Consider the following 23,637-nt stretch of genomic DNA (forward strand, 5'->3'; position numbering starts at 1 on the left):
ACCATTATAACACTGCATCAGTAATTAAATTCAGCCCAAAAACAGAAGAACAAAACAAAAGAAAAGATCAGAAAGATAAAAGATGAATATTTTACTACGCTTACCCTGAAAATAACTCCACCACCACAACAGCAAAGGGACGTCCAAATCATGTCAGAAACAAGTTATGGAACAGGCTCATTAAAAGGAATGACTCCCAAGAAAGTTATGGAACAGGCTCTAAGAGTCCATTCACCAATGTACACGTGAACTATGCAATTTGATCTACTGCTGAAATTGATGAAATGGACTAGGAAATTTTGAAAAACAATTATAGAAGCTGATCAAATAACTCTCAGACCAGTTTGGTCTCATTTCTCAAATATAAAGAAAAACTTTGCATTGACAAGTACAATTAATCCTATGGAATCTAGCTACTACATTGATAAATCGTTGGAATTCGAAGAAGAAATAAGAGGGTGATCACTTGGAAGAGCTGTGCTACCTAAGTTCCATCAGGAGCAAATAGGTGACAAGAACACTACATTCAAAATTCATTTATAGTCTCATGAATATGCCCTGCCTACAGTTCACCCTAACTAACCTGGCTAGTCATAAAAAGCTATCGCCTCTGCAAATCACCAGTTGCACCAAGAGCAAACAAAAACTAATCTTCCCCATTTTGGCTTGAAAAAACGAACGCCTCGTTGCCATCTCAAAGATCCGCTCCCTTGAGCAAAGCTGCATCTAATAACTATAAGCTTACAGTAGCCAAAAGAAACATGCATGCACAAACACTATGTGGAGGCTTACGAGGGTAAACCATATCTCGCTGCTCAGCCAGGCAGGAGTTCCAAATATTTGAGAAATCAAGATGTCAGCTCAAAATCTCTTTCTAACAGTGACTGAACCTCAACAAGAGAAGACACCTTATAGTCTGGTTTGTGTTCGACGTTTGCATATTCTGGAGCATCATATCTTCCTGTTTCGTCGAGTAAGCAAGTAAAAGCTCCAGCTCGTTTGCCACAAGCAACCTGAATATCAAACCACCAAATTTTCATCACAAGTCACAACACCTATTTTATCATTACTTTCTAATGACAAGCATGAAAGGAAAAAAAATCCACAAGGCTACATAAAGCATAAAAGCAACTACTGAGAGGTGAGAGGAAAAACTCGTATGCTAAGAACTACTAAGAATAAAGCAAAAGTAGAAGTAATTCAAGCAGGAAAATAGCCAGGAAAGAGTTCGAGTGTCACGATGCAGGAACTATGCTAACTCAATACCAACAACAACAACGACAACAACATACCCAGTGTAATCCCACAAAGTGGGGTCTGGGGAGGGAAGAGTGTACGCAGACCTTACCCCTACCTTGGAAGGTAGAGAGGTTAGTTCCGATAAGACCCTCGGCTCAAGGAAAAACAATTCAAAGCAATTTGGAAAAAAGATAAAGCAATATCAAAGCGGGTCAAAAAGAAAAGGAACAATAACTACAATAAAATAAAATGCTAAGTGATTAGATAGTAACATAAACGGACGGACAAGGAACTACAGAAGAAATACTACGATTACTAACTAGAACATTATTCTATTGGCATATGCCAAGTACAAAGTAATATCAAGTCAAAATGATCATTAGTACCACTATGAATTTAGATGAAAACTTAGTCAAGCTATTTGCAAGAGAGCGGAACTCACATCATCTTTAAGGCTGTCCCCGATCATCATTACTTCATCAGATTGAACTTCCCAAGTTGAACAAATATGCAACAATGGAGCTGGATCAGGTTTGTAAGGGCGATATTCCCTGCTCAGTGCAGGAGAAAATTTCACCTGTATCACCAAAAGAGATTCTAAACATAAACTTTAAATGGTATGCATAATAAGGACCAGTCTAAACATCAACAGCATGAGCTGAGGTGACATATATATTATAGCAGACATGGAGAGATTTGTCTACCAAAGATGAGAATAGCCAACAAATTTATAGCAAGAGATTGCAAAACAAAACTAGCCTTTTTACCCTTTTTATCCTTTTCTTTGTGCCTATTTTTCATCTTGCTATGACCCGAGGGTCTCCCGGAAACAGCCTCTCTACCTTCCCAAGGTAGAGGTAAGGTCTACGTACACACTACCCTCCCCAGATCACACTGGGTATGTTGTTGCTGTTGTATCCTTTTCATTTTGTGGCTTAGGGCAATTGAAATGATCTATCTAAAAAGCACTATAGATGAATAAGATATCCTTCTCAAATAAAGAGATATGATCTAAAAAAGTTTAGCAGCATCTCTGGCAGACATCCCCTTAAACCTGCTTTCAGAAAGTGATTATTTAATCTTCCCTTCTTTGGTCATCACATATCAAGAATCCGTACTGCTAACTGGAGAAATCTAATTTTACTGTGTATTAAACCTAGTTTTGAGCTAAATCATGGAATAGAAAAATTGCAAACACCCTTTAGAGGGAATAGACTAGTCTTCCAAGAACCAAAGAGGAAACTGTAACATCTGATTTGAACTACACTCCATACATCCAGCCTAATCATTATTTTGTAAAAAACAAGAGAACAATGATAAAAATAAATGCATATTTTCCTTCCTCAAAAGATTAACCATAAGTAAAACACCTGGAGAATCCACGCAGATTTCAGGCTTCCTTTTTTTCCTTCCTACACTTCAAGCTTCTGAGGAGCCAGAACATTTAGATCAAATGAGATTTTATTCTTTCATTCTCAAAAGATACTAAATAATAGGATAAAAAAGAAGTATTTTGTTCACTCATTTTTGGACTCAGACACAACTATGCATTCTAGAGATCCTCCTTCCAGAGATGTTCAGTTCAGAATGAGACCAGTTCTCCCTAAACTGTTTCCCATAAACCTTCCAAAAACTAGTTCTCCCTAAACTGTTTTCCAATCCAAACACCATCTTAAACTTCCAAAGACACAATATCCGCAGAAATCATCCGTGCAGATTGAACACAGAAAAGATTGGAAGGCTTGTTCCTTTTTCCCTTCTTCTGATTCATTTTGTAACCGAAAAGTTCCCCAGGGCCAGTGACATGCGGTTCGAAACTTGGTAGATAATGGACCACCCCCTTCCCATTTAAATACCAAGCTTTTGTCTGGGGCAATATTCTAACTTGTACACGACCCACACATCACATGTTGTATTCGTACCACTAGACCAAAGCCATGGGGGGCTCTACTTCTGAATGTTAAAAGGATAAGTAAAAATGTTACACATAAGACAGCGGGGACAAATTTATTGAAGTAATAAAACCTATATATTGCAGGCTTTGTACTGTTTCAGTATTATTTCCTCGCTTTAACCTTTCAGTCACTGCAGTTTTGGGCCTAAGGTGTTTTCTTTCCTAAATTCCCGGTGTCTGCACAACTTATCCAGAACGCAAACTCCTCCACAATATCATTCCTGAGCGGAACCTTCTTTGAGAACATCCATAATGGCACTGATAACTGGTTCCCAGCGCATCCTACTATTTGTCAAAATTTTACATGGTACAGTAATTATCTACTCAGACACAGAACCGAAGTTGAGCTTGACCAGTCAAATCAAGCTCTGTTGAATCAACCACTATTCCAATATCTCAGAAAGTGCATGGCCACCTAAATGCTGAAACGACGTGTTGCATCACAAAATGTAGGATTTTTGCATATCAATAGAAAGGCATGAGCATCTTAGAAAATTTTGCGGTTGCAAGACCACTAAAAAACAAGCAAAAAATGGATTTAAGAGCCGTGGAGTGAACGGTGTCTGAAGACTATTCCTTAGAGTAAATTCCCTAAAAGCTCACCCATGTATGGAGAATTGCCTTCAAATATCACTTTTGTTTCTTTTAGGACTAGAATATCACCCAACTATTACTATTTTCTCAAAATATACTAAACATACAAAACTCTCATTATCTCCTAGTTGATATGCCATGTCACATAAAATTTTATTTTCTTAATAATAAATTTATTTAACTCATCAAATCTATTTAACTCAACTCAAATAAGAAAATTCGCAGGTAACCTAGTTTCTTGCGGATTTTCCTACCCAAAAAAAAATCCGATGGAAAAACCTTCGTGGGTAATTAAAAAAAGTGTGAGATGAAAATGAAAACAACGAAAAGTGAATAAAAAAAGTGTTTTCGAAACGGGTTTGATAAATACAAGAAACTAAAGCACGAAGGCATATTATCGCAAGATCAAGAATTAAACGCGACTACCTATTGATTAGCGATGGAAAAGTCCTCCATGGGACCTAAAGGTCAAAGGTTCAGACGTGCCATGGCGTCTAATCACCTCTCTCAATGCATTCATTAGTGTACCTCTCTGTCAACATCGAAACCGTCCATAGCGCCTCTCGCACCTCTTTTTTTTTTTTTTTTTTTTTTTCACATAATAACTAATTGTGTGTGTATCTCTGGTTAGGTGAAGAAGGCATATTATATGTGGAAAATTGAGCAACTTTTCTTCTATTTTGTGGAAAACCCAAATTGAGTCCACGGGCAAGTCAATTGGACATGTTCTTTTTTCCTAACCGAATAGGAATTTTCTTCTTTTTTAATTGTGCAACTTGACTGACCCGTCATCTTGTCTTTACAAAGTTGGCCAATGTATTCCTCAATGTGTAATACACTACATAAAAGGTTGTTAAAATCACAACCATTTAACTTTATTAGTACTACTACTTTCGAAAACAATATGCTCCATCTGTTTCAATTTATGTGACAATCTTTCTCTTTTTAATTTGTCTAAAAAAGAATGTCACATTTTTATAATTAAAGTAATTAAAATTTAAAATTTTCCTTTTTACCCTTAATGAAATAATATATAGCCACACAAATTTCAAAAGTCTTCCTTTCTTTCTTAAACTTTATGCCAAGTCAAATGGTGCCACATAAATTAGGTAAATTCCCTAAAAGTTCACCCATATATTGAGAATTATCTATAAATATCACTTTTATTTCTTTTAGGACTAGAATATCACCCAACTATCACTATTTTCTCAAAATATACTAAACATACAAAACTCTCATTATCTCCTAGTTGATATGCCATGTCACATAAAATTTTATTTTCTTAATAATAAATTTATTTAACTCATCAAATCTATTTAACTCAACCCAACTCTAACCCATTAACCAACCAACTCATGTCTTATACCCATTTAAACAGATTAGAAAACATAAAGAAAACATCAAAGTTAACTTATCTATTTAATGGTAAGAATATCAAAGAGAACAAAAGAAAATTCTTCGGATGTTGCTTGCGGTAACCCGCAAACTGTAATTTCATTATTTTTGCTCTTTAATAACTTATCAATTATTTAATCTAACTAAACATTACTATTTCTCTTTCTATAGGGAATAGAAAAACTATTTTAATTTTGGCACGAAATATTATTAGAGATATCTCGTATAAATATATGTCCACTGTACTTGTATCTTCTTTTTTTGGTGCGTCCACTGTTTTTCTGTGTTAAAATCAAAAAAAATATTCTAGAATTCAGTTATAGTGTTAAAATAATACTACTACTAACTAGTAAACGAGTATCAATATATAGATCGAAAAAAACAAAATCAAACTAAAAAGGAAGAAATATTAATTGTTTGGTTAAATGGGTTTGGGTTGGGTTGGGTTGGGTTGAGTTAAATGGGTTTGATGAGTTAAATAAGTTTATTATTAAAAAAAATAGAATTTTATGTGACATGGCATGCCAACTAGGAGAGAAGGAGAGTTTTGTGTGTTTAGTATATTCTGAGGAAAATAGTAATAGTTGGGTGATATTCGAGTCCTAAAAGAAACAAAAGTGATATTTGAAGGCAATTCTCAATACATGATTATTCAAAACGATTTTGCAGAGGTTTATTACTAGTGAGCTACCTATGGCGGACCCCAGACGAAACAGGATCAAGAAATCAATTTAACCTTTTATGGTTCTTTTCTCACTTTTGATGAGAAAATGAATTCAGGGGAACTCCACACGTATTTCTATTTGTTTTACTAGGTTTACATGCTCTTTTAACGAACGATGGTCTCTTATTTTCTTTTAAATATCATTTACAGATTTAGTCTTATAGTACCCTTAAATTGTGCTAGCAGAAGAAAGAGGATATTGTCAACCTTTTCTTCCTCACCTTGTTACATGTTTGAGCTGCATAGAATTCCAAATCAAGTTACAAAAAGTGTCTGATTATCTTTTAAATCTTTATGTCGCCACAAGGCGAATCCTAAAAAGAAATGAATTGAGCATGCTATCATGCTTCTTGTTAGCTCAACAACTGTCTTTACGTCCTTCCCCTAAATGGTACTGGAGCTTAGAGCAACAAAATTGTGATGGGAACCATACATCCTCTAGTTGAGCAGCCCTTTATTCTACAAGAACGTAGATATCCGCCACCACACTGCGCAATTATCCATGGCAATGACTTTCAGCAACTCACGATCCTCTGACCGTGCTAAAGAGTGAAGATCATAAATTTAGCTTGAATATCCATTTTGGTTTCCTATTTGCCTTTACTTCAAACTAAAGTGTAAGAAAGAAGATATGTTCTTCCTCTTCCTCTCCTATGCAGTGATGATTCTTGTTTCATCCCTTTAAAGAACTAGCAGGGCTTTTTTTCTTTCAGGGAAGTCCAATTATCTTTATTCACTGGCTTCCAGCATACAATCTCAACATTAAACTCATGCCAAAACAATTGTTTTCAATATTTAACTGAAAAGGGTAAAAACTTACTCCAAAGCGTTCATGAAACAAGTCAACTGCATCTTTGACATTTCTAGTGATTAATCCCCTTCTGAAATAGAATTCACAAAACAATTAAATTATTATCCCAAGTGACAGAAACATCTAAACTGTCAAATAACATCTCCTTCTTCTATTACAATGAGTCATTATTATTACTTTTCAAAAGAAGGGAAGCATACATCAAATCTATCCAGAACAGGTAACACAGAAATGCGAACTGTTTCCTTCTATCTAATTTATCAGAGTTGTGATAATCCAGCTTCTGGAGCTTAACTGGAATATGTCATTTTTCTCATCAAATCAAAAGTGTGGTCCAAGGGAATCCGTCAACAGAAGGGCATAAAATAATGAGAGTGAAGGGCACAAAATAATGTAAGATGCCTTTGACAGATATAAGATATTTTTAGATCTCATGAGCTTATCATTCTGTCACAACTTACCTATCCAAATGGCCTGTGATGAAATCTATATAAAAGAACACCACCTTTCGAAAAATACAAAAAAAACTTACCTAACCAAAGAAAGAAAGCATTCAGTTACAACACAATTAAGCTTGATAAGTCTTCCAACAACAATTGGAGCATAATTTGGCTACATCCTCATGACAGTCAAAAAGGAGAAAACAATAAGCAGTGTTTATGTGGGTCATCTGGAAAGAGAGAAATAGGAGGGCATTTGAAGGGTGGAGCAAGATTTTGTAAAGTTGCAAAGTAGTGTTTTATTTCTAGTTTCCTTTTGGTGTACTTAGGAGGTCCCTATTTGTATAGAGAATTGGATCTCTTTTGTTAAGAATCATATTTGGGTGTAGATTCTCTTCTTTTGGTATACAGCTTGTATACGGGGACTTCCCCATTTGTTAATAAAATACTTACCTTATCAAAAAAATAAGTGATGCATCCTAAAACAATACAAAACAGAAGTCTAAAAGACCAATAAATTGGAAAAGAAGTTTATACACGAGCGATTCCAAACAAGCTACCTCGGGAATTATATTGTAGTAAATACTCGAATAAAATGGAGAAAAAAAAAAATCTGGCCAATCTGCATCCTCAAGCAGTCTTAAGAAGCATTTCAACTTTACCCACGCCTCAAGATGGCAACTTTTCAAATAATAAGCAAAGATAGGGATTGAACAAACAAAACTAGGTACATGAGACCTTAGGCCATGACAAAGGCACTACAAACGGATGGTCAAAGGCGGGAGAGAGAGGGGGGGGGGGGGGAATAACTAGTACTTTTTTTTTAGAAAGAGTGAAGATAACTACTTTGATGTAGGAAAATGCTCAAACTGGTTACCGGGAACTAAATATAGAGAAAAGCTCTCGTAGCTCACAAGGAACATTACATCATAAATGAAAATTAAGTGGGAGCTCAACTTCCATCCTTAAGGTGCAAGCTTGATTGAATCAAGTAGTTGGGTTCAGCTATATGAATTTTATCTGAACGCATTTAATCCAATTAGACAATTTGTATTTTAAAATGCTTGAGCTACCAAACTCTACAACTTCTACTTTGCCATACTAGATGCTAACTCTAAGCCATATATTTCATGCAGGTGAGAAAAATATCAAGCTATAACTTAGTCTTACCTAATGTTCCTAGAATCAAGAAACCCACAAAGTTCAGCAGCACCTGCACCAAAATCAAAATACCAAAACACCCCACAAAACAAAAACCAATTAACCAACATCATAACCTCAAGAAACTCAAAAAAGACTCAATTTTTTACCCAATCTTACATACCAGGCATAATTTGGAGGCGATCAAGACCCTGTTTTTCAAAATCAGCAATAATTTCATAAGCCTTACGTTGCTTATCAGGGCTCCAACTTTCAATATGATGCAAAATATCAATACCAGAAGGGCTCTTTGATTTAACAGCAACATACTCATCATTACCAAGAACAGCTTTATACATGGCCTGGAAATCAATAACAGGAACCGTTAGGGTTCCATCCATGTCAAATACAACACCTTTAATACGGGGTTTTGAAGGAAGAGAAATGGAAGTTGATGTAGCCATTGTTAAAGTTCTTGTTTGATGGAAAAAAAGGAAAGATCTTGAAAGTAGAAGCTGCATTTATTTTCACAGATAATGTAATGTAATATATTTTTGTTAGTGATAAAGAGAGAGAGAGATGTTAATGGGTTATGTGATTAGGAAGAAGACAAGTGGCATTGATAAGTGGAAGTGAATAATGAGTTTTAAGGTTGGTTTGTTGGAGAAGAAGACAAGATTGTCATGAAGCATGATGCAAATGAGTGCTTTTATGCTCTTGTGGATACAAAGATGGAAGGGAAAAGGGTCAAAAGTACCCCTTTATTTTGAAAAAAAGGCTAAAAATATCCTCCAAACTTATTTTGGGTCAAAAATACCCCTTCTATCCTTAAAGTTTTTAAATATACCCCTATCTTGATGAAAATTATCCCTCAAAATAACCTGAAATTATTTTTTAAACCTGCTCCATCATTTAAATCTGACCTAACTAAATAATAACCCGTAAGGTCCCCTTATTCCTCCAAATTCATAGGTATGAAGTTTGAGGGAATTGGGAGAATAAGGGGATCGTATGGGTTATTATTTAGTTGGATTAGATTTAAATGATGGAGCGGGTTTAAAAAATAATTTCGAGTTATTTTGGGGGATAATTTTCGTCAATACAAGGGTATATTTGAAAACTTTAAAGATGAGAGGGGTATTTTTGACCCAAAATAAGTTCAGAGGATATTTTTAGCCCTTTTTTCAAAATAGAGGGATATTTTTGACCCTTTTCCCAAGATGGAATGTCTTTTCTTTTCTTTTTGGTAGGAAGTTAGATAAATATGCATTGAAACTAAAAATAGAATTACTAAACATTTGGAGCTATGCTCCGAGTAACTTTCGAGAAAATAAGATTTCTTACTCTCTTATAATTTAAATCGAAAAAATTAAAGAAAATTTTATATTGGGCTAAAAAAATCATTTCTCTCGTTAGTTTGTGAGTGTCATCAATCTTATTATTTTAGAGTAAGTAGTTCTGATAATACTTGTCCAAAAATAGAGTTAGCAGACACTGGAGAAACAAAAAATTTACTTGTACTTTCAAACTAAAATCATTAATATTAGCCTGCAATTTTATATGCAGCCTTCTAAAAATTAAATAGTACTTACTTTAAATCTTGAATTAAACTTATAATTCATGAACATGTGTACCAGGGAACAATTCAAGAATAGATATGAAAATACTTTTAAATTGACATTTTTCAACTTGTATATCAAATACAAAAAAAAAATCACATATTTTTAAGAAAAAACATTTCTTGTTATACAGACACACCCTTCATATAACTTAAAAAATTTAGTGAGAGGGTCTCACTATTCATTCCGAAAACTAAAAGAGATGTATCTGTAACTATCAGAAACAAGTGTGGAGGTCTTTGTAATTTATCATCAAAAGAAATAAAATACAATCACTTCCAAACAAACAAACAAAAAAAAAATAATAAAAAAAAATAAGGGCAAAGCCCTAAAAATCGTTAAACCCTGTTTGTCTTTTCTTTTTTTCTCTTTGTTAGAAAATTTCTTCCCTCTTTAACAATGGCTTCTCAATCATCAGATAAGAAGAAAAGACCAAACAAAAAGAAAAGAAACAGAGTTGAATCTGAAGAATTTGAAAGAATCAATTCACTTAAATGGAATCCAACACTTACAGAGAAAGATGATGCTTTTTCCTTTCTTATTGGCTCTAATGAACTTGAAGGAGGTTTCTTTTTTACTTCCTTTTTGCATTGATTAGTTGTATTGCTTTTTTCTGATAGTTTTAGAGAAAACCCACAATTTGATAGAGTTTGTTATTGTGTAAAGTTAAAGTTTTAGTAACAGTATAAAGATTGGATTTTTAGCATATATGCTCTTGGGAAAGACTTAAAGATTGAATTTTTCTTGCCTAATGAGCTTGAAGGAGGTTTCTTTTTTATTCTTCCTTTTTGCATTAAATCAGTTGTTTTGGTTTTTTCTGATAGTTTTAGAGAAACCCACAATTTAATAGAGTTTTTATTGTGTAAAGTTGAAGTTTTAGTAACAAGATCAAGATTGAATTTGTTTAGTCTGTGTTCTCTTGGGAAAGACTTAAAGATTGAAATTTTTTAGCCTAACGAGCTCGAAGGAGGTTTCTTTTTTCTGCCTTTTTGCATTGAATCGGTTGTACTGATCTTTTCTGATAGTTTTAGAGAAACCCCACTATTGGATAGAGATTGTTATTGTGTAAAGTTGAAGTTTTAGCAACAATATAAAGATTGGATTTTTAGCTTATGTTCTCTTGGGGAAGATAAATATTTAGCTCAAATTGGATAAGCCACTTTGTTATTTTTCAGATAGTTCAGAGAAAGCTCACTATTGAATACAAATTCTTAGTGGGTAAAGTTGAAACTTTTAGCATGTTTTCTCTTGGTGTCAACGAGCTCGAAGGAGGTTTTTTTTTTTTTTTTTTCCTGCCCTTTTGCATTATATCAGGTGTATTGTTTTTTTCCTGATAGTTTTGGAGAAAACCTACAATTTGATATAGAATGTTATTGTGTAAAGTTGAAGTTTTAGCAACAATATAAAGATTGGATTTTTAGACTATGTTCTCTGGGCAAGATTAAAAGATAGAAATTTTCAGCCTAAAGATAAAATATGTAAATGAAATTGGCTGGCTCCAACGAGCTCGAAGGAGGTTTATTTTCTTCTTCCCTTTTGCAATGAATTGGCTGGCTGTGTTGGTTTTTTCCTGATAGTTTTTGAGAAAACCCCACTATTGGGTATAGATTGTTATTGTATAAAGTTGAACTTTTAGCAACAATATAAAGATTGGATTTTTAGCTTATGTTCTCATGGGGAAGGTAAATAATTTAGACCAGATGGACTAGAACGAGCTCGAAGGAAGCCACTTTATTTCTCTGCGTTTGAATTTTTCAGATGGTTTAGAGAAAGCCCACTAGTGAATACAAATTCTTATTGGATAAAGTTAGAAATTTTTAGCATGTTTTATCTGCCTTTTGGCATGGAATCAGTTGTGTTTTTTTTTCCCCTGATAGTTTTAGAGAAAACCCACTATTGGATAGAGATTGTTGCTGTTTGAAGTTGAGCTTTTTAGCAACAATATGAAGATTGAATTTTTAGTCTACGTTTTCTAGGAGAAGACTAAAAGATAGAAATTTTCAGCCTATAGATAAATTATGTAAATGAAAATGGCCCCTACGAGCTCGAAGGAGGCTTCTTTGTTACTGCCCCTTTGCCATTCACTCTTAGGAACAGTTTTGTTGAATTTTTCTGATAGTTTAGAGAAAATCACTATTGAATACATATTCTAATTGGATAAAGTTGAAACTTTTAGCATGTGTTTCTCTTGGCGACAAATACGAAATTTAATTTTTTTGCATATTTTCTGTCGGAAAATATCAAAAGATTGAATTTTTGGGCTATACTAAGGGCCCAAACATTGACGATTCATACAGCCAACCCCAACTAGCTTGGGGTTGAGATGTAGTTATCGTTGCTGATGTATTCTCTTGGCAGACATAAACGATTTTTTTTTTTTCAGCCTTTTTTTCGTTTAGAAAATATTAAAACTAGCTTCTTTTAGAGGTACTTTTGCGAATTTAAGCAGTTGTACATCCTAGGAGATTGCAAACCTTAACGTAACAGTAACTATTTAGTATGTAAGCTTTCTTGAATACTGTGCATTTTTGTGTTAGTCATTAAGCTTTCTTTTGGTCTGTTGATTTTTTTTCCTTTTGTTAGTTAAAACTTGTGCATTTTTGTTGATCTGGATTGGCTAGCACAAAACAATTTTGGTTCAAAAGGACTTATACAGGTTGGGGTGTTTGGGTGTAGGTTTTTTATCTCTTGAAGAGATCGATGAATCGGAGTACAATTTGGATATTGCCAAATCAAGTGGAGAAAGTGAGAAAAAGGGCAAGACGAAACTGAAGAAACAGAAAGTAGATACCAAGAATGAGGAATTGAATTCTGAAGCTAAGGGTGAGAATGAAGAGGAGATTGAGGAGGTGGAAAAGGAACCGAAACAAAAAAAGAACAAGAAGAATAAGAAGAAGAAGAAAAAGAAAGATAAGATTAATAATAATGCTGTAAATAAAGTTGAAGGAGATGAAGAGTCACCAGCTGGTTAGTGTTGCATTTAAATCTGATATTTTCCTTTTTGTAAAGGCTTCTCAATTTTCAAGTTTAGTATAATGCAAACTTGTTCTTTCATTGCATCTGTGGATATTTTCGTAATTTCTTAAATTCTGGACAAGTCATTTAACTTAAAGTTCAATGTCAATGCAGAGACAACCTTTAATCACATTGGCGAATCTTTCAATAACTTAATTGCTGTTAGTTATTTTACTGGATGTGCAGTGCACCGATATTGTGACCTATTGTTCCACTAAGCTAAGTTATGTATCTTGGGTTCTTGAATGGTTTTGTAAGTTTAATTCAATGCCGTTTATAAAATAGAAATTTTAGCTCTGCTTGAATGTTGGAAAAATGCAAAGATCAGTGCGAGAAGAATATGTTATTCTTTTGCTAAATGTATTGGTCATTCATCATGTTTTTAGTAAATAAAAAGGACAATAATTCTATTCCTACAAGTGCTTTTAAAAATTCTATTATTGCACGTTCAATGTTCATTGGTGCTCAGTAGAAACTTTTGACCTATTTCCGTTTAACTGTTTTAACATATGGGGAATGTTAAGTTGCACAAGTTTGGAGTAGATCGATCCATTCTTATTGGTCAAGAAACTAGTATAAGTTAATGTTGCAGTATCCTTAAGTTTTGATGAAGTAATTGTTGTATTGATGGCATCAAGAAGATGCTGAAACAGAAAAAAAAGAGATTGGGAATGGCTCCTAGATCGAAATTATCCTTAATTAATCTTTCAGAACGACTGACTAGTGCCTGATCCATAGATTTTATCACTGCAATATGATGTCACATTGAAGACTTCTCTTATGGTTTGGCATTAATTCTGGTTTTGAAATTTGACTCGAACAGTCACCGATGGAAATGATGATCGAGAACAGGATTCAATAGATGAAACTGAAGAACAAGATTCAATAGATGAAAATGAATATTATGCATGGAATGAGCTGAGACTTCATCCACTGCTCATGAAATCGATATATGCGCTCAAGTTCAAAGAACCCACACCAATACAGAAAGCGTGTATTCCTGCAGCTGCTCACCAAGGAAAGGTTGGCTATCTGATAAAAATCGAGGTATTTCACTGGAGATGCTGTCATATACAATGATATTTATGCTGGTTGGTTTGTGCCAGGATGTTGTGGGTGCCGCAGAGACAGGTTCTGGGAAAACACTAGCGTTTGGTCTGCCCATTCTTCAACGTCTGCTTGAGGAGCAGGAAAAGGCCGAAAGGCAGCTTCCAGAAAATGGAGAATTGGATGAAAAAGTCGCTCCGACAGGTCTTCTCCGTGCTCTAATTATTACTCCTACAAGAGAGCTTGCCCTTCAGGTGTGATGATTCTCATATTACAGTTCCTTTATTATTTCAATATAATGCTGATATCTTGTCATCCATTTAGTTTTTGTTCTGAACATAGCATAGATTCTGTAAAGAAGTTTGTATTTGTGCCGAGACACCTGTAATAGAATATATACATATGTGTGTATATGTATCTAACGCGCGCGCGCGCACACACAATATATGTATGTATGCATGTCTCTGGCCCCAAATGCTTGTTCACAATATGTATAGTAGTAGAAAAGCAGCCGCTTGGCAAGTTTCTCCTTCTGGGTTTCATGCCGTTGGCGGCAAACATTGCCAAGTAATCACCCAGGATCTCTTCCAATGAAGATGAAGGTGGTAATGTCACAGAAACAAAAATGTATCGATGCTGAGGCTTACTCCGAGGTGCATCAAGTTCAGGATATTGTTTCCCTGTAGTCCAATTTATTCAACCAACATTAGGGGAGCAAAACAGAGGAAAAAAAGGAAGAAAATATGTGCTTAACTTATGATTTATTATGTTAAGTTTCTGTGTTCCTATTTGCTGTTACTTTCCTGTTGCAAGTCCTTCAGAATGGAATGTGGACTTCATGTCTATTTACATTGCAGTCCTTGTTAACGTAGTTGGATTTTCCTTTTGTTATTCAATAATGAAGCGATCGAGAGAAAGTAAGAAAACTATGCACATGCCCCCCATTATATTGCCTGCCAGTGCTATCTATCTCTCTAGACTTGGCTGGGCTAGTTCCCTGCAACTCATTTTGATTGCACATTATGAGGGGCTTCTCTTTTGCAGTTTCTTGCCTATCCTTTTTTTCTCTTTAAATTTATCATAATTCCTTTTCTCCAGGTCACTGATCATTTGAAGGAAGCAGCAAGACATTCCAATTTTAGGGTTGTCCCTATAGTTGGTGGAATGTCAAGTGAAAAGCAAGAAAGACTTTTGAGAACAAGGCCTGAAATAGTTGTTGGAACTCCGGGGAGGCTTTGGGAACTTATGTCTGGTGGTGAAACTCATCTCGTGGAGGTTAGTGCCAACTTATGACATAACAGGCTTGTTTCACAGGGTGACTCTTCCTATCCCTCCCTTTTTCCCCAGCCTAAAGGAAAAAAGAGAATGATCGTTTGGCTAAGCAGGAAAGGATAGAGAGAGTTGATTCTGCCACTTCATCTATGAAATAGATTTTTGTATGACCTTTTCATTTCATAATAGAAAACTATTTTTCTGTTTCCGCATCCCTCAGAACCCTCTGTTGCGACCGCTTGAAGTTTTACTCTAATGTAGAATGTGAAGACTAATAAGGTTGTGCACTAGGTGTGTAGATTACCTGGTTTGCTTAATAATTGCTATCAAGTGTGGATAACTTCAAACCGAGGGATTGTGGTCCTTAAGACTAACTGTCCCTCAATTAGTGGTTGTCAATTCCACATTTGTTATGGATAAAGTGAAACATTTTCTTTGATGAAGTAAATGATTTCATTGCAGGCATCAAGCAGATGCATAGTAGTTATAAAAGTAGAATAGCTAAAGGATCAGCTCTTCTTTACATAGCTAGTTAAGGGACAGAGAGCTGACAAAGTTCAGAAAGGTAACTGGGGAATCTAAAGGGGATAAATAAACCCAACTATGCAAAACATGAGGCATTTAGCTTTTAGAGATTAGTAGGTAGTTGATATCCCATGAAAGCATCTTCTGTTCCTTTCATTCCAGATAACCCAACTATACAAAACATGCATTGCCATGTTTCTACTCTTTCTATAGAGTGGATGTTAGTAATTTCTTTTTGCCTCTGCAGTTACACTCACTGTCGTTTTTTGTGCTGGACGAGGCCGATCGCATGATAGAAAATGGCCATTTCCACGAGTTGCAGTCTATAGTTGACATGCTTCCTATGGCTAGCAAATCAACTGATGACGATTCTCAGAAATCACAAAATTGTGAAACAGTTTCCAGTGTCCAAAGAAAGAAAAGGCAAACATTTGTGTTTTCTGCAACCATTGCTTTGTCTGCCGATTTCAGGAAGAAACTAAAGCGTGGATCTCAAAAATCAAAAGCAAACGATGAGTTGAATTCAATAGAAACTCTGTCTGAGAGAGCTGGAATGAAGGCAGATGCTGCAATAATTGATCTGACTAACGCATCAATTCTAGCCAACAAGCTCGAGGAGTCATTTATAGAGTAAGTTGGTATTTGCTGTTTTTTTCTGCTCAATAGACTTTGTCCAACTTTACCGACATTGGGCTAACATCACCTCAGCTTTCTGAACATGTTTTCGATGATTTTTTGTGCTTATGTGCTGGTGAAGTTTAACCTTTGCCCAAAATCTGAAAGTTTCGTATATATTTCGTCTTAGATACCCTTTCCTTTTTACTTGCTATAGTTTTATATTAAACTGAAGCTTCGCACATATCTCTGCTGCTGTAAATTCATTCTTGTTTTGACAATGCATGCTAACCTGGTATGAAATCGATCATCCATCGTTGGGTTGCAGCTGCAGGGAAGAAGATAAAGATGGATATTTGTATTACATCTTGAGTGTTCATGGACGAGGTCGGACAATTGTCTTCTGCACGTCAATTGCAGCTTTACGTCATATCTCCTCCCTCTTGCGGATCCTTGGCGTCAATGTCTGGACACTTCATGCCCAGATGCAGCAGAGAGCCCGACTTAAGGTCACTTTCATGATTTCTTTTCCATACTAGGTTATGCTCCTTTTTCTTTACTTTGAAATTGCATTCTTTTGCGGAGAAAAGGAGGAAATGTTCAGACTAGTGCCTTTTGAATGGCACACCAATAATCTGCTCTCAAATTAGTTGACTAATTGGTACCGGAAGATGCAATAACTTTGGATAAAGTAATAATTTTATTGATTTGGGAAAAACTGCTGTACAATAGCAGTACACAAAAAAAGTAGAGAACCTGCACAACAACAACATACCCAGTGTAATCCCACAAGTGGGGTCTGGGGAGGGTAGAGTGTACGCAGACCTTACCTCTACCTTGGGAGGTAGAGAGGTTGTTTCCGAAAGACCCCCGGAACCTGCACAAAACTATGATCCTAAAAAAAGACTTCAAATTATCTATACAAACAGGGCATTTGGTGTACTTTTGAGATCCCTATTTGTATAGAGGATTGAATCTCTTTTGTTGAAAACCATATTTTGGTGTACGTTATCTTCTTTTTGGTATATGTTGTGTACGGCATTCCCTGACTGTCAATAAAATTATTTACCTTATCAAAAAAAAATCAAACATAAATAAACCAGAAATAAGCAGAGGTACTGTTTTCAGGTTAATAGGAATTGCTAGGGCTTATTGTGCTAAAACTGGGATATTTACGTTGTTGTATCATTATGCCTATGTTACTAGTTTTTCCTTTTGTCTTGCTAGAACATTGCAACCCGCTATCTGCAGTCGTGGCAATGTTTATCCTTGCTATGAGATTGTTTCATTCTGCAATTGAGAAGACGAAATATGTTATTTTGTTCTGTCTTGTCCGATCGCCTTACTTTTTCACGAACACTGAATACTAAAATGTATTTTACTATATGCTCTGTTGCCTTTTCTTCTTAGCCATTCTGTTCAATGCAGGCAATTGATCGGTTTCGGGGACAAGCGCATGGTATACTCATTGCAACAGACGTTGCAGCCAGAGGGTTGGATATTCCTGGTGTTCGAACCGTCATTCACTATCAGCTACCTCATTCAGCTGAAGTAAGTTTGTAGCGTGCCTTCTCATTGATAGCTTGTTACAACGTTTGGAATTTCGATATATTAAATTTATTGTTCAGGTTTATGTTCATAGAAGTGGAAGAACCGCTAGAGCTCATTCTGATGGGTGTAGCATTGCTCTAATCACACCAAATGATACCTCGAAGTTTGCTGCTTTATGCAAGTCATTTTCAAAGGTAATCTCTGAATAGCCACTGGAAGGAGAAAATACTCATTAGATGGATACATATTCTCTTTAAATGAAAGAATAACTATTCTAAGTGGTGGCTTTGAGTGGGGGACAGCGTGAGATAGAAACCATGTAGTTTGGAAGTTGACTCGATTAAGTATAGATTTTCTAGCATAGGTATATTTCCTTTAGGTTTTTAACTTTTGCGATTATTTCGTTCTATATTATATACAAAATTATTAGATGAAACAGTGACATTATGTTTCTGTAAGAAGACTGCTTCTGCTGCTTCTCTTCTCTCGTTTGTTTTACTGTTTGTTGCTTCTATCTTTCTCTGTTGGTTAATTGTAGCTGTATGCTTAACTCGATTGATACCCATTTCAAGGCATATAATTTATCTCCCTCTTGTCTTTACATTTATACTTTATTTTTATGAAATGCTATATTAGAGTAGCAATTCTTTGTGGTTTTTACACTAATGAATTCTGTTGTTATTTCCAGGAAAACTTCAAGCGGTTTCCTTTAGAAATGTCATACATGCCCGAAGTTATGAAGCGATTATCCCTTGCACGTCAAATAGACAAGATTTCACGAAAGGACTCTCAGGTGATCTTCTGGTCCATGTATCTTTGAATGTTAAAATGCTTCTTCCAGTGTCATGGTCACGAGTCTGTGACTCCTGATGATTATAATGCATCTTTCTTGATAATGCAATTTACTTTACACTTCAGCAGATAATGTTCTTCTTTAGAGTTTTCTGAATCAAATAATATTTGCTTTTGAAAGTGAAAGCATTCATCTTGTTTTCCAGTTGCTTCTTATTAGCATCATCTTTATTATACACACGGAGTTCCTTCTTCTTCTTCTTCTTCTTCTTCTTCTTATAGTTTTGGACATACCAACTTGGTTACTAGGCAATTAGTAATTTCCTTTTTAGGAAGCATGTGGCATACTGTTTGGCGTTATCTTAGAAGGGGTAAAGATATGTAATTGTGTTTCCTTTAGGGGATACCAAATTAGTCTAGATGCTATTATTCTTCCTTTATAGTTGTTTTGCTAAAAATCTAGCACAATTAGTTGAAAACTTCTACCTTATTGAATTATCTTTTATCTTTTTTTCTTTTGGGACAAATTAACATGGTTATGATAAATTAAGTATTTCACCTTTTAGAAATCTTATTCCATTCTGCTTTAAATTACCATAAAGCGCCTAAAAAGAAGGATTTTTTTGCTAGAGTGCAGTGAAATGCTTTTTCCTTCTTTTGGAACATACCATATTTGTTAGCAGACAAAAAACATTCTTAATTCATCATTCTTTTACTAAAAATCAGCTGAAGTAGTCAGGAACTTCTCCCTTATTGGTTTCCTTACAAAAACGTATACTAACTTATCTGCACTAACCCTAAAAGGAAAAAATGAGGAATAGCTTAGTGGTAAGGACTAAGGACCCTCTACCTCCAACCTTATGGTTGGTGTTTCGTGTCACCGAGAGAGCAAAGTGGAAAAGCGCCACTGACGGGCTCCACCCTTGGGTAGGGGGTTCCGCAGGTGTGGGCTTTACAACGACATCAACTACTACACTTCACTGAGCAAGTCGGGGTTGGCTATACAAATTCTTACTATTTGATGGGTGGGATTCACAGTTTAAAGGAGAAAACCTATTTAGCAAATTGTTTTCTCTGTATCCTGCAAGTAACTTTATCTTAAAGTTCCAGAATATTGTTTCTCGCTTGTAACTTGAGTTCAGATTTATACATTGGATTCATTGTTAGTTTCCTTTTTTCAGGACAAGGCCAAGAAAAATTGGCTTGAGCGAAGTGCTGAACTAATGGAACTAGTTTTGGAAGAGGATGATAGTGAGGAGGAAAGAGTGAACAATCATAAGCAAAGGAAGAGCACGTCTGCTCAACTAACCAATCTACAAGAGGTCATTCTGATTATGAAATTTCTGATATTAATATCTAAAAAAAGGGCAGCCTGCTGCACTAAGCTCCGCTCTGTGCGGGGTCCAGGGAAGGGTCAAACCACTTTGGGTCTTACTCTCTTTTGTACATTGTGAAAATATTGAGCTTTTTATTTGAAACTGCAGGAACTCAAAACTCTTCTTTCACGGCCATTGCAACCCAAAACATTTTCAAAACGCTACTTGGCTGGGGTGAGTTCTCTCTCTCTTTCTCCATATATGTTTCTCATCCCATATGCAGCAGATTTTATTATGAGGAGACTTTGTGTGCTATGATCAACTTTCTGCTTGGTTATGCAACATGTTCAACTCTGGATGTCCATTGATATTGAAAAAACCGACACTTTTTCTTTCTCTTTCTTGTTTTTTTTTTTTTTTTTGGGAGCCGGGGGATGTCCTGCAGTAATGTGATGTTTCCCGAAATAACTGCTTTTCCCCCAAAGCCATCCTTCCATAAAAGCTAACTGGAGCAGACAAGAGGCCTGCAGTTCTCTTAAGTGAAAGATGATATGGGACAAATAGACTAGCTATTACTATGTCTAATTTTCTTGTCGAAGAAAATTTCTTTCCAAAAAAAAAAAACAGTAGATGTGGTTTTTCTTTGCTGAAAAAAACATGATGTTCACTGTAGTACAAGTAGTGAAAAACATAATCCTTCTCTTTGGTGTTTTTGATGGCTCTAATTTAGATATGCATGCATCTTTTCGGGTGTTAAGTGTAAAGGTTTTGCTTTTCTTTTCAGGCTGGTGTTTCACCTCTCCTTCAGAACCAACTGGAGGAATTAGCTAGGCAGAAAAATCCAAATAATTCCGGAGATGTTAACAGGAAGAAACTGGTTGTTATTGGTCAGGATTGTGTCGAGCCCCTCCAGGCACTTAGGAGTGCTGGTCCAGAGGTAATACAGAAGTGTAGTTGTTTATGTACTATCTCAATAGTACAGTCGTTAAATATGTATGCATATTCTGTATATGCCTACTTCTGTTCCTAAACTCAGCCCATTATCCACTTTTTACACTCGCAGAGCAACTTGGATTTGAAGAATATGGCTGAAAGGCGGAGAGATGTAAACGAGTTAAAGAGAAAGAGAAAAGACACCAAAAAACGTATTCCCTCACCGCTCTCTGATAATTATCGACATCTTCTTGTTTGCCTTGATCTTCCAGCTTTGGTTCCTATAATCAATGTCATGTTCCCATTTTACAGGTTTGCGTGAACAAAAGCGAAAACAGAAGAAAAAGCTTCAAGGAAAAGAGTAGAGTGGATTTGTAAAAAGAAGATCCATAGTGATTCTTCATCTATTCTGTCAAGAGGCAAGGGCAGAGCTAGAGGTGTAGTTACGAGTTCGGCAGAATTCAATAGTTTTGTCCAAAACTCTGTATTTGTGTGAAGAAATCCTCTTAATATGTATAAATAATTTATATCTAGAGTCCAGTAAGATGCCTTTCTTGAATTCGAAACTCATAAAACTCAAAATTCTAGATCCGCACTGGTCAAGGGATTCAAACCCGAGTATAGATTCCCTATACTCATGGAAATTCCATGACTAAAGTAGATGAACTATAGATCGATCATCAAAATTTTGTAGTTGCAGCTTAAGCTAAAAAGGCCAAAATAATGTTGTAAGGACTATAGTTATCTGATGGTTAGAGTTGAAATCAAATTTTGTATTGCACGTGAAGTTTTCTTGTATGTTTTTATTTCATCACTGAAATTCGATTTAGTGGTGTGAGTGCAAATTTCCTTCAGAATTTTACTTCTCGTTTTCTTGTTGAACATCCATCGACCTTTTCTTGAACCAAAAAACAAAACAAAAAAAGTTGAATATCCATCCTTTTTTAATTCTCCAAAAAAAAAAAAAAAACCGTACTTGCCAGAAAAGGGAAAGTTGCACATATAGTATATTCCATAAAGTTACACATCTTTTTTAAAAAAAATATTTTTTACTACAAATATTGGCTATATTGATTTTCTCGATAATTTAGCAAATTTAAGTAGACATCTTATAATTGAAATATCACATAGATCTCTCCTTGCAAATATAATTTGTATATGATTTAAGTGGAATTTGTTCTTCTCTCTTTTTTATGCTTTATTCAAAGTGACTTTCTTTTTCTAGACCTTTTTTCTTTTTTCTATAATTCACTATTGGTGGAAGGAGAAAATATAATTGAACTGGTGTCTCAGTTCATTTTATCTCGTAATCAACGAAAACCTCTCCTTTTTTTTTTTTTAAGGTGTAATTAATATATAAATTTGGTAAACAGTTTTGATAAGAAAGCTAACGGACCAAAATCATCACTTGTTTCGTGTTGGAGGCAACAGTGGACCAAGTTTCAGTCAACTCTTGTATGCATGTAATCACACTACAACTTCCACCTATTTGTAAATCCGGTCTCCTAATCTAGACTTCACAATTTGACCGAGTGATTAATGAAGTAAGACGGGAACCATCAGATCTCAGGTTCAAATTCTTGCAAAGGCAAAAATATGAGGTTATTTCTTTTTATATAAATCTTAGTTGATAGATTTAATTATCCGATACTTATTCTGATGAAAAAATGAAAATAACAAATATTCGATAAAATAGTCGAGATGTATGACAGTTCTTCCTCCATTGGTTTTGGTGCATGTCGTTTGAGGTCACGATCAAATAGCACATTAATTAACAAGTAGATATTATTTGCAATCAGTTCAACGTTGACTTGCTTGCAATTAGTTCAATTTTGACTCCTTATAGCTTTTAAGACAAGTTCCATCCAAAAAATCAAGAAATTGACTAATCTTGATTTATTGGTATCAGTTTTGGTGCCTAAAGCGTTTCGCATTAAAGTTGATTTTATTCCCAAGACTCGAACACTTCCGGTTTTATTCATTTGGTTTCTACTTTTTATTATAGTAAAGTTCAGATACCTTTGGCGGTTTATTTGGGGGGTTAACTCGAGCATTTAACTAGTGGTTAATTTGAATGATTTAAATTTTTCAGAAAAGGTGATTTTATTAAGAAAATATTGTCGGTAAATTAAGAATAGACAGAAACAAGAGATCTAGTGACTTGAACTAAACATGCAGTCATGCATGTAAATGACCATTTCAATTTCTGCAGCTAGCTGACAGGGTAATTTTGGTCTTTTGGGTAAATCAAATAGGCTAATGTCAGCTTTACTGTAAAAAAAATTATGATCAAGAAATTTGTTTGGGGACAAATTTTAAGACCGCCCATAGTTTTAGAAATTCGAGAATAAGAAACACATCTCTCTATTTTTTTTCTAATTAAATATCAGACTTGGTTCGTATGAGACACGGGTCGTTCCTTGGGGCTGGTACAAAGCTAATAGTTTATCCTCTGAACGGATAAGATTCAAATTTATGTATAACAAGAGGTAATTTTTAATTTCAGGGAGAGAACAAAATTTAAAAATAAAATAAAAGAGGTAGTTATTGTCTGCATGCTTTGAAATTTCTAGCATTCAATTACAAAGATATTATTTGGAATCATTTGAAGTTTTTCTTCATGCGTCGACAAAGTCTTCACTAATTGACTCCATT

The 23,637-nt window shown here is 35.1% G+C and overlaps 2 protein-coding genes across 4 annotated transcripts; one reads left to right on the forward strand and one right to left on the reverse strand.

Annotated features, from left to right (window-relative positions):
• Positions 1 to 320: 320 nt before the first annotated feature.
• Positions 321 to 8,992, reverse strand: LOC132041877 (haloacid dehalogenase-like hydrolase domain-containing protein At2g33255). Of its 3 annotated transcripts, none has more exons than XR_009411295.1 (6): positions 8,482 to 8,992; positions 8,328 to 8,370; positions 6,727 to 6,787; positions 1,682 to 1,816; positions 793 to 1,013; positions 321 to 720 (listed from the first exon to the last, which is right to left on the reverse strand). XR_009411295.1 is itself a non-coding variant. In XM_059432586.1 (5 exons), the coding sequence occupies exons 1-5, from the start codon at positions 8,816 to 8,818 to the stop codon at positions 849 to 851; spliced, it is 741 nt and encodes a 246-aa protein (XP_059288569.1). In that variant the 5' UTR covers positions 8,819 to 8,991; the 3' UTR covers positions 321 to 848. The 3 variants fall into 3 exon arrangements, 1 of the variants encoding a protein (XP_059288569.1); XR_009411306.1 differs by having other exon boundaries at positions 321 to 726; XM_059432586.1 differs by having other exon boundaries at positions 321 to 1,013; positions 8,482 to 8,991.
• A 1,228-nt stretch (positions 8,993 to 10,220) lies between these two features.
• On the forward strand, positions 10,221 to 21,769 carry LOC132042033 (DEAD-box ATP-dependent RNA helicase 13). The gene is made up of 15 exons (XM_059432689.1): positions 10,221 to 10,481; positions 12,593 to 12,883; positions 13,755 to 13,954; positions 14,038 to 14,232; positions 15,077 to 15,253; positions 16,023 to 16,405; positions 16,719 to 16,899; positions 17,819 to 17,941; positions 18,019 to 18,135; positions 18,630 to 18,734; positions 19,915 to 20,055; positions 20,218 to 20,283; positions 20,834 to 20,986; positions 21,113 to 21,194; positions 21,295 to 21,769. The coding sequence occupies exons 1-15, from the start codon at positions 10,316 to 10,318 to the stop codon at positions 21,345 to 21,347; spliced, it is 2,433 nt and encodes an 810-aa protein (XP_059288672.1). The 5' UTR covers positions 10,221 to 10,315; the 3' UTR covers positions 21,348 to 21,769.
• Positions 21,770 to 23,637: the final 1,868 nt, after the last annotated feature.

This window comes from Lycium ferocissimum, chromosome 1, assembly GCF_029784015.1.
Source record: "Lycium ferocissimum isolate CSIRO_LF1 chromosome 1, AGI_CSIRO_Lferr_CH_V1, whole genome shotgun sequence".
Lineage (NCBI taxonomy): Eukaryota > Viridiplantae > Streptophyta > Magnoliopsida > Solanales > Solanaceae > Lycium > Lycium ferocissimum.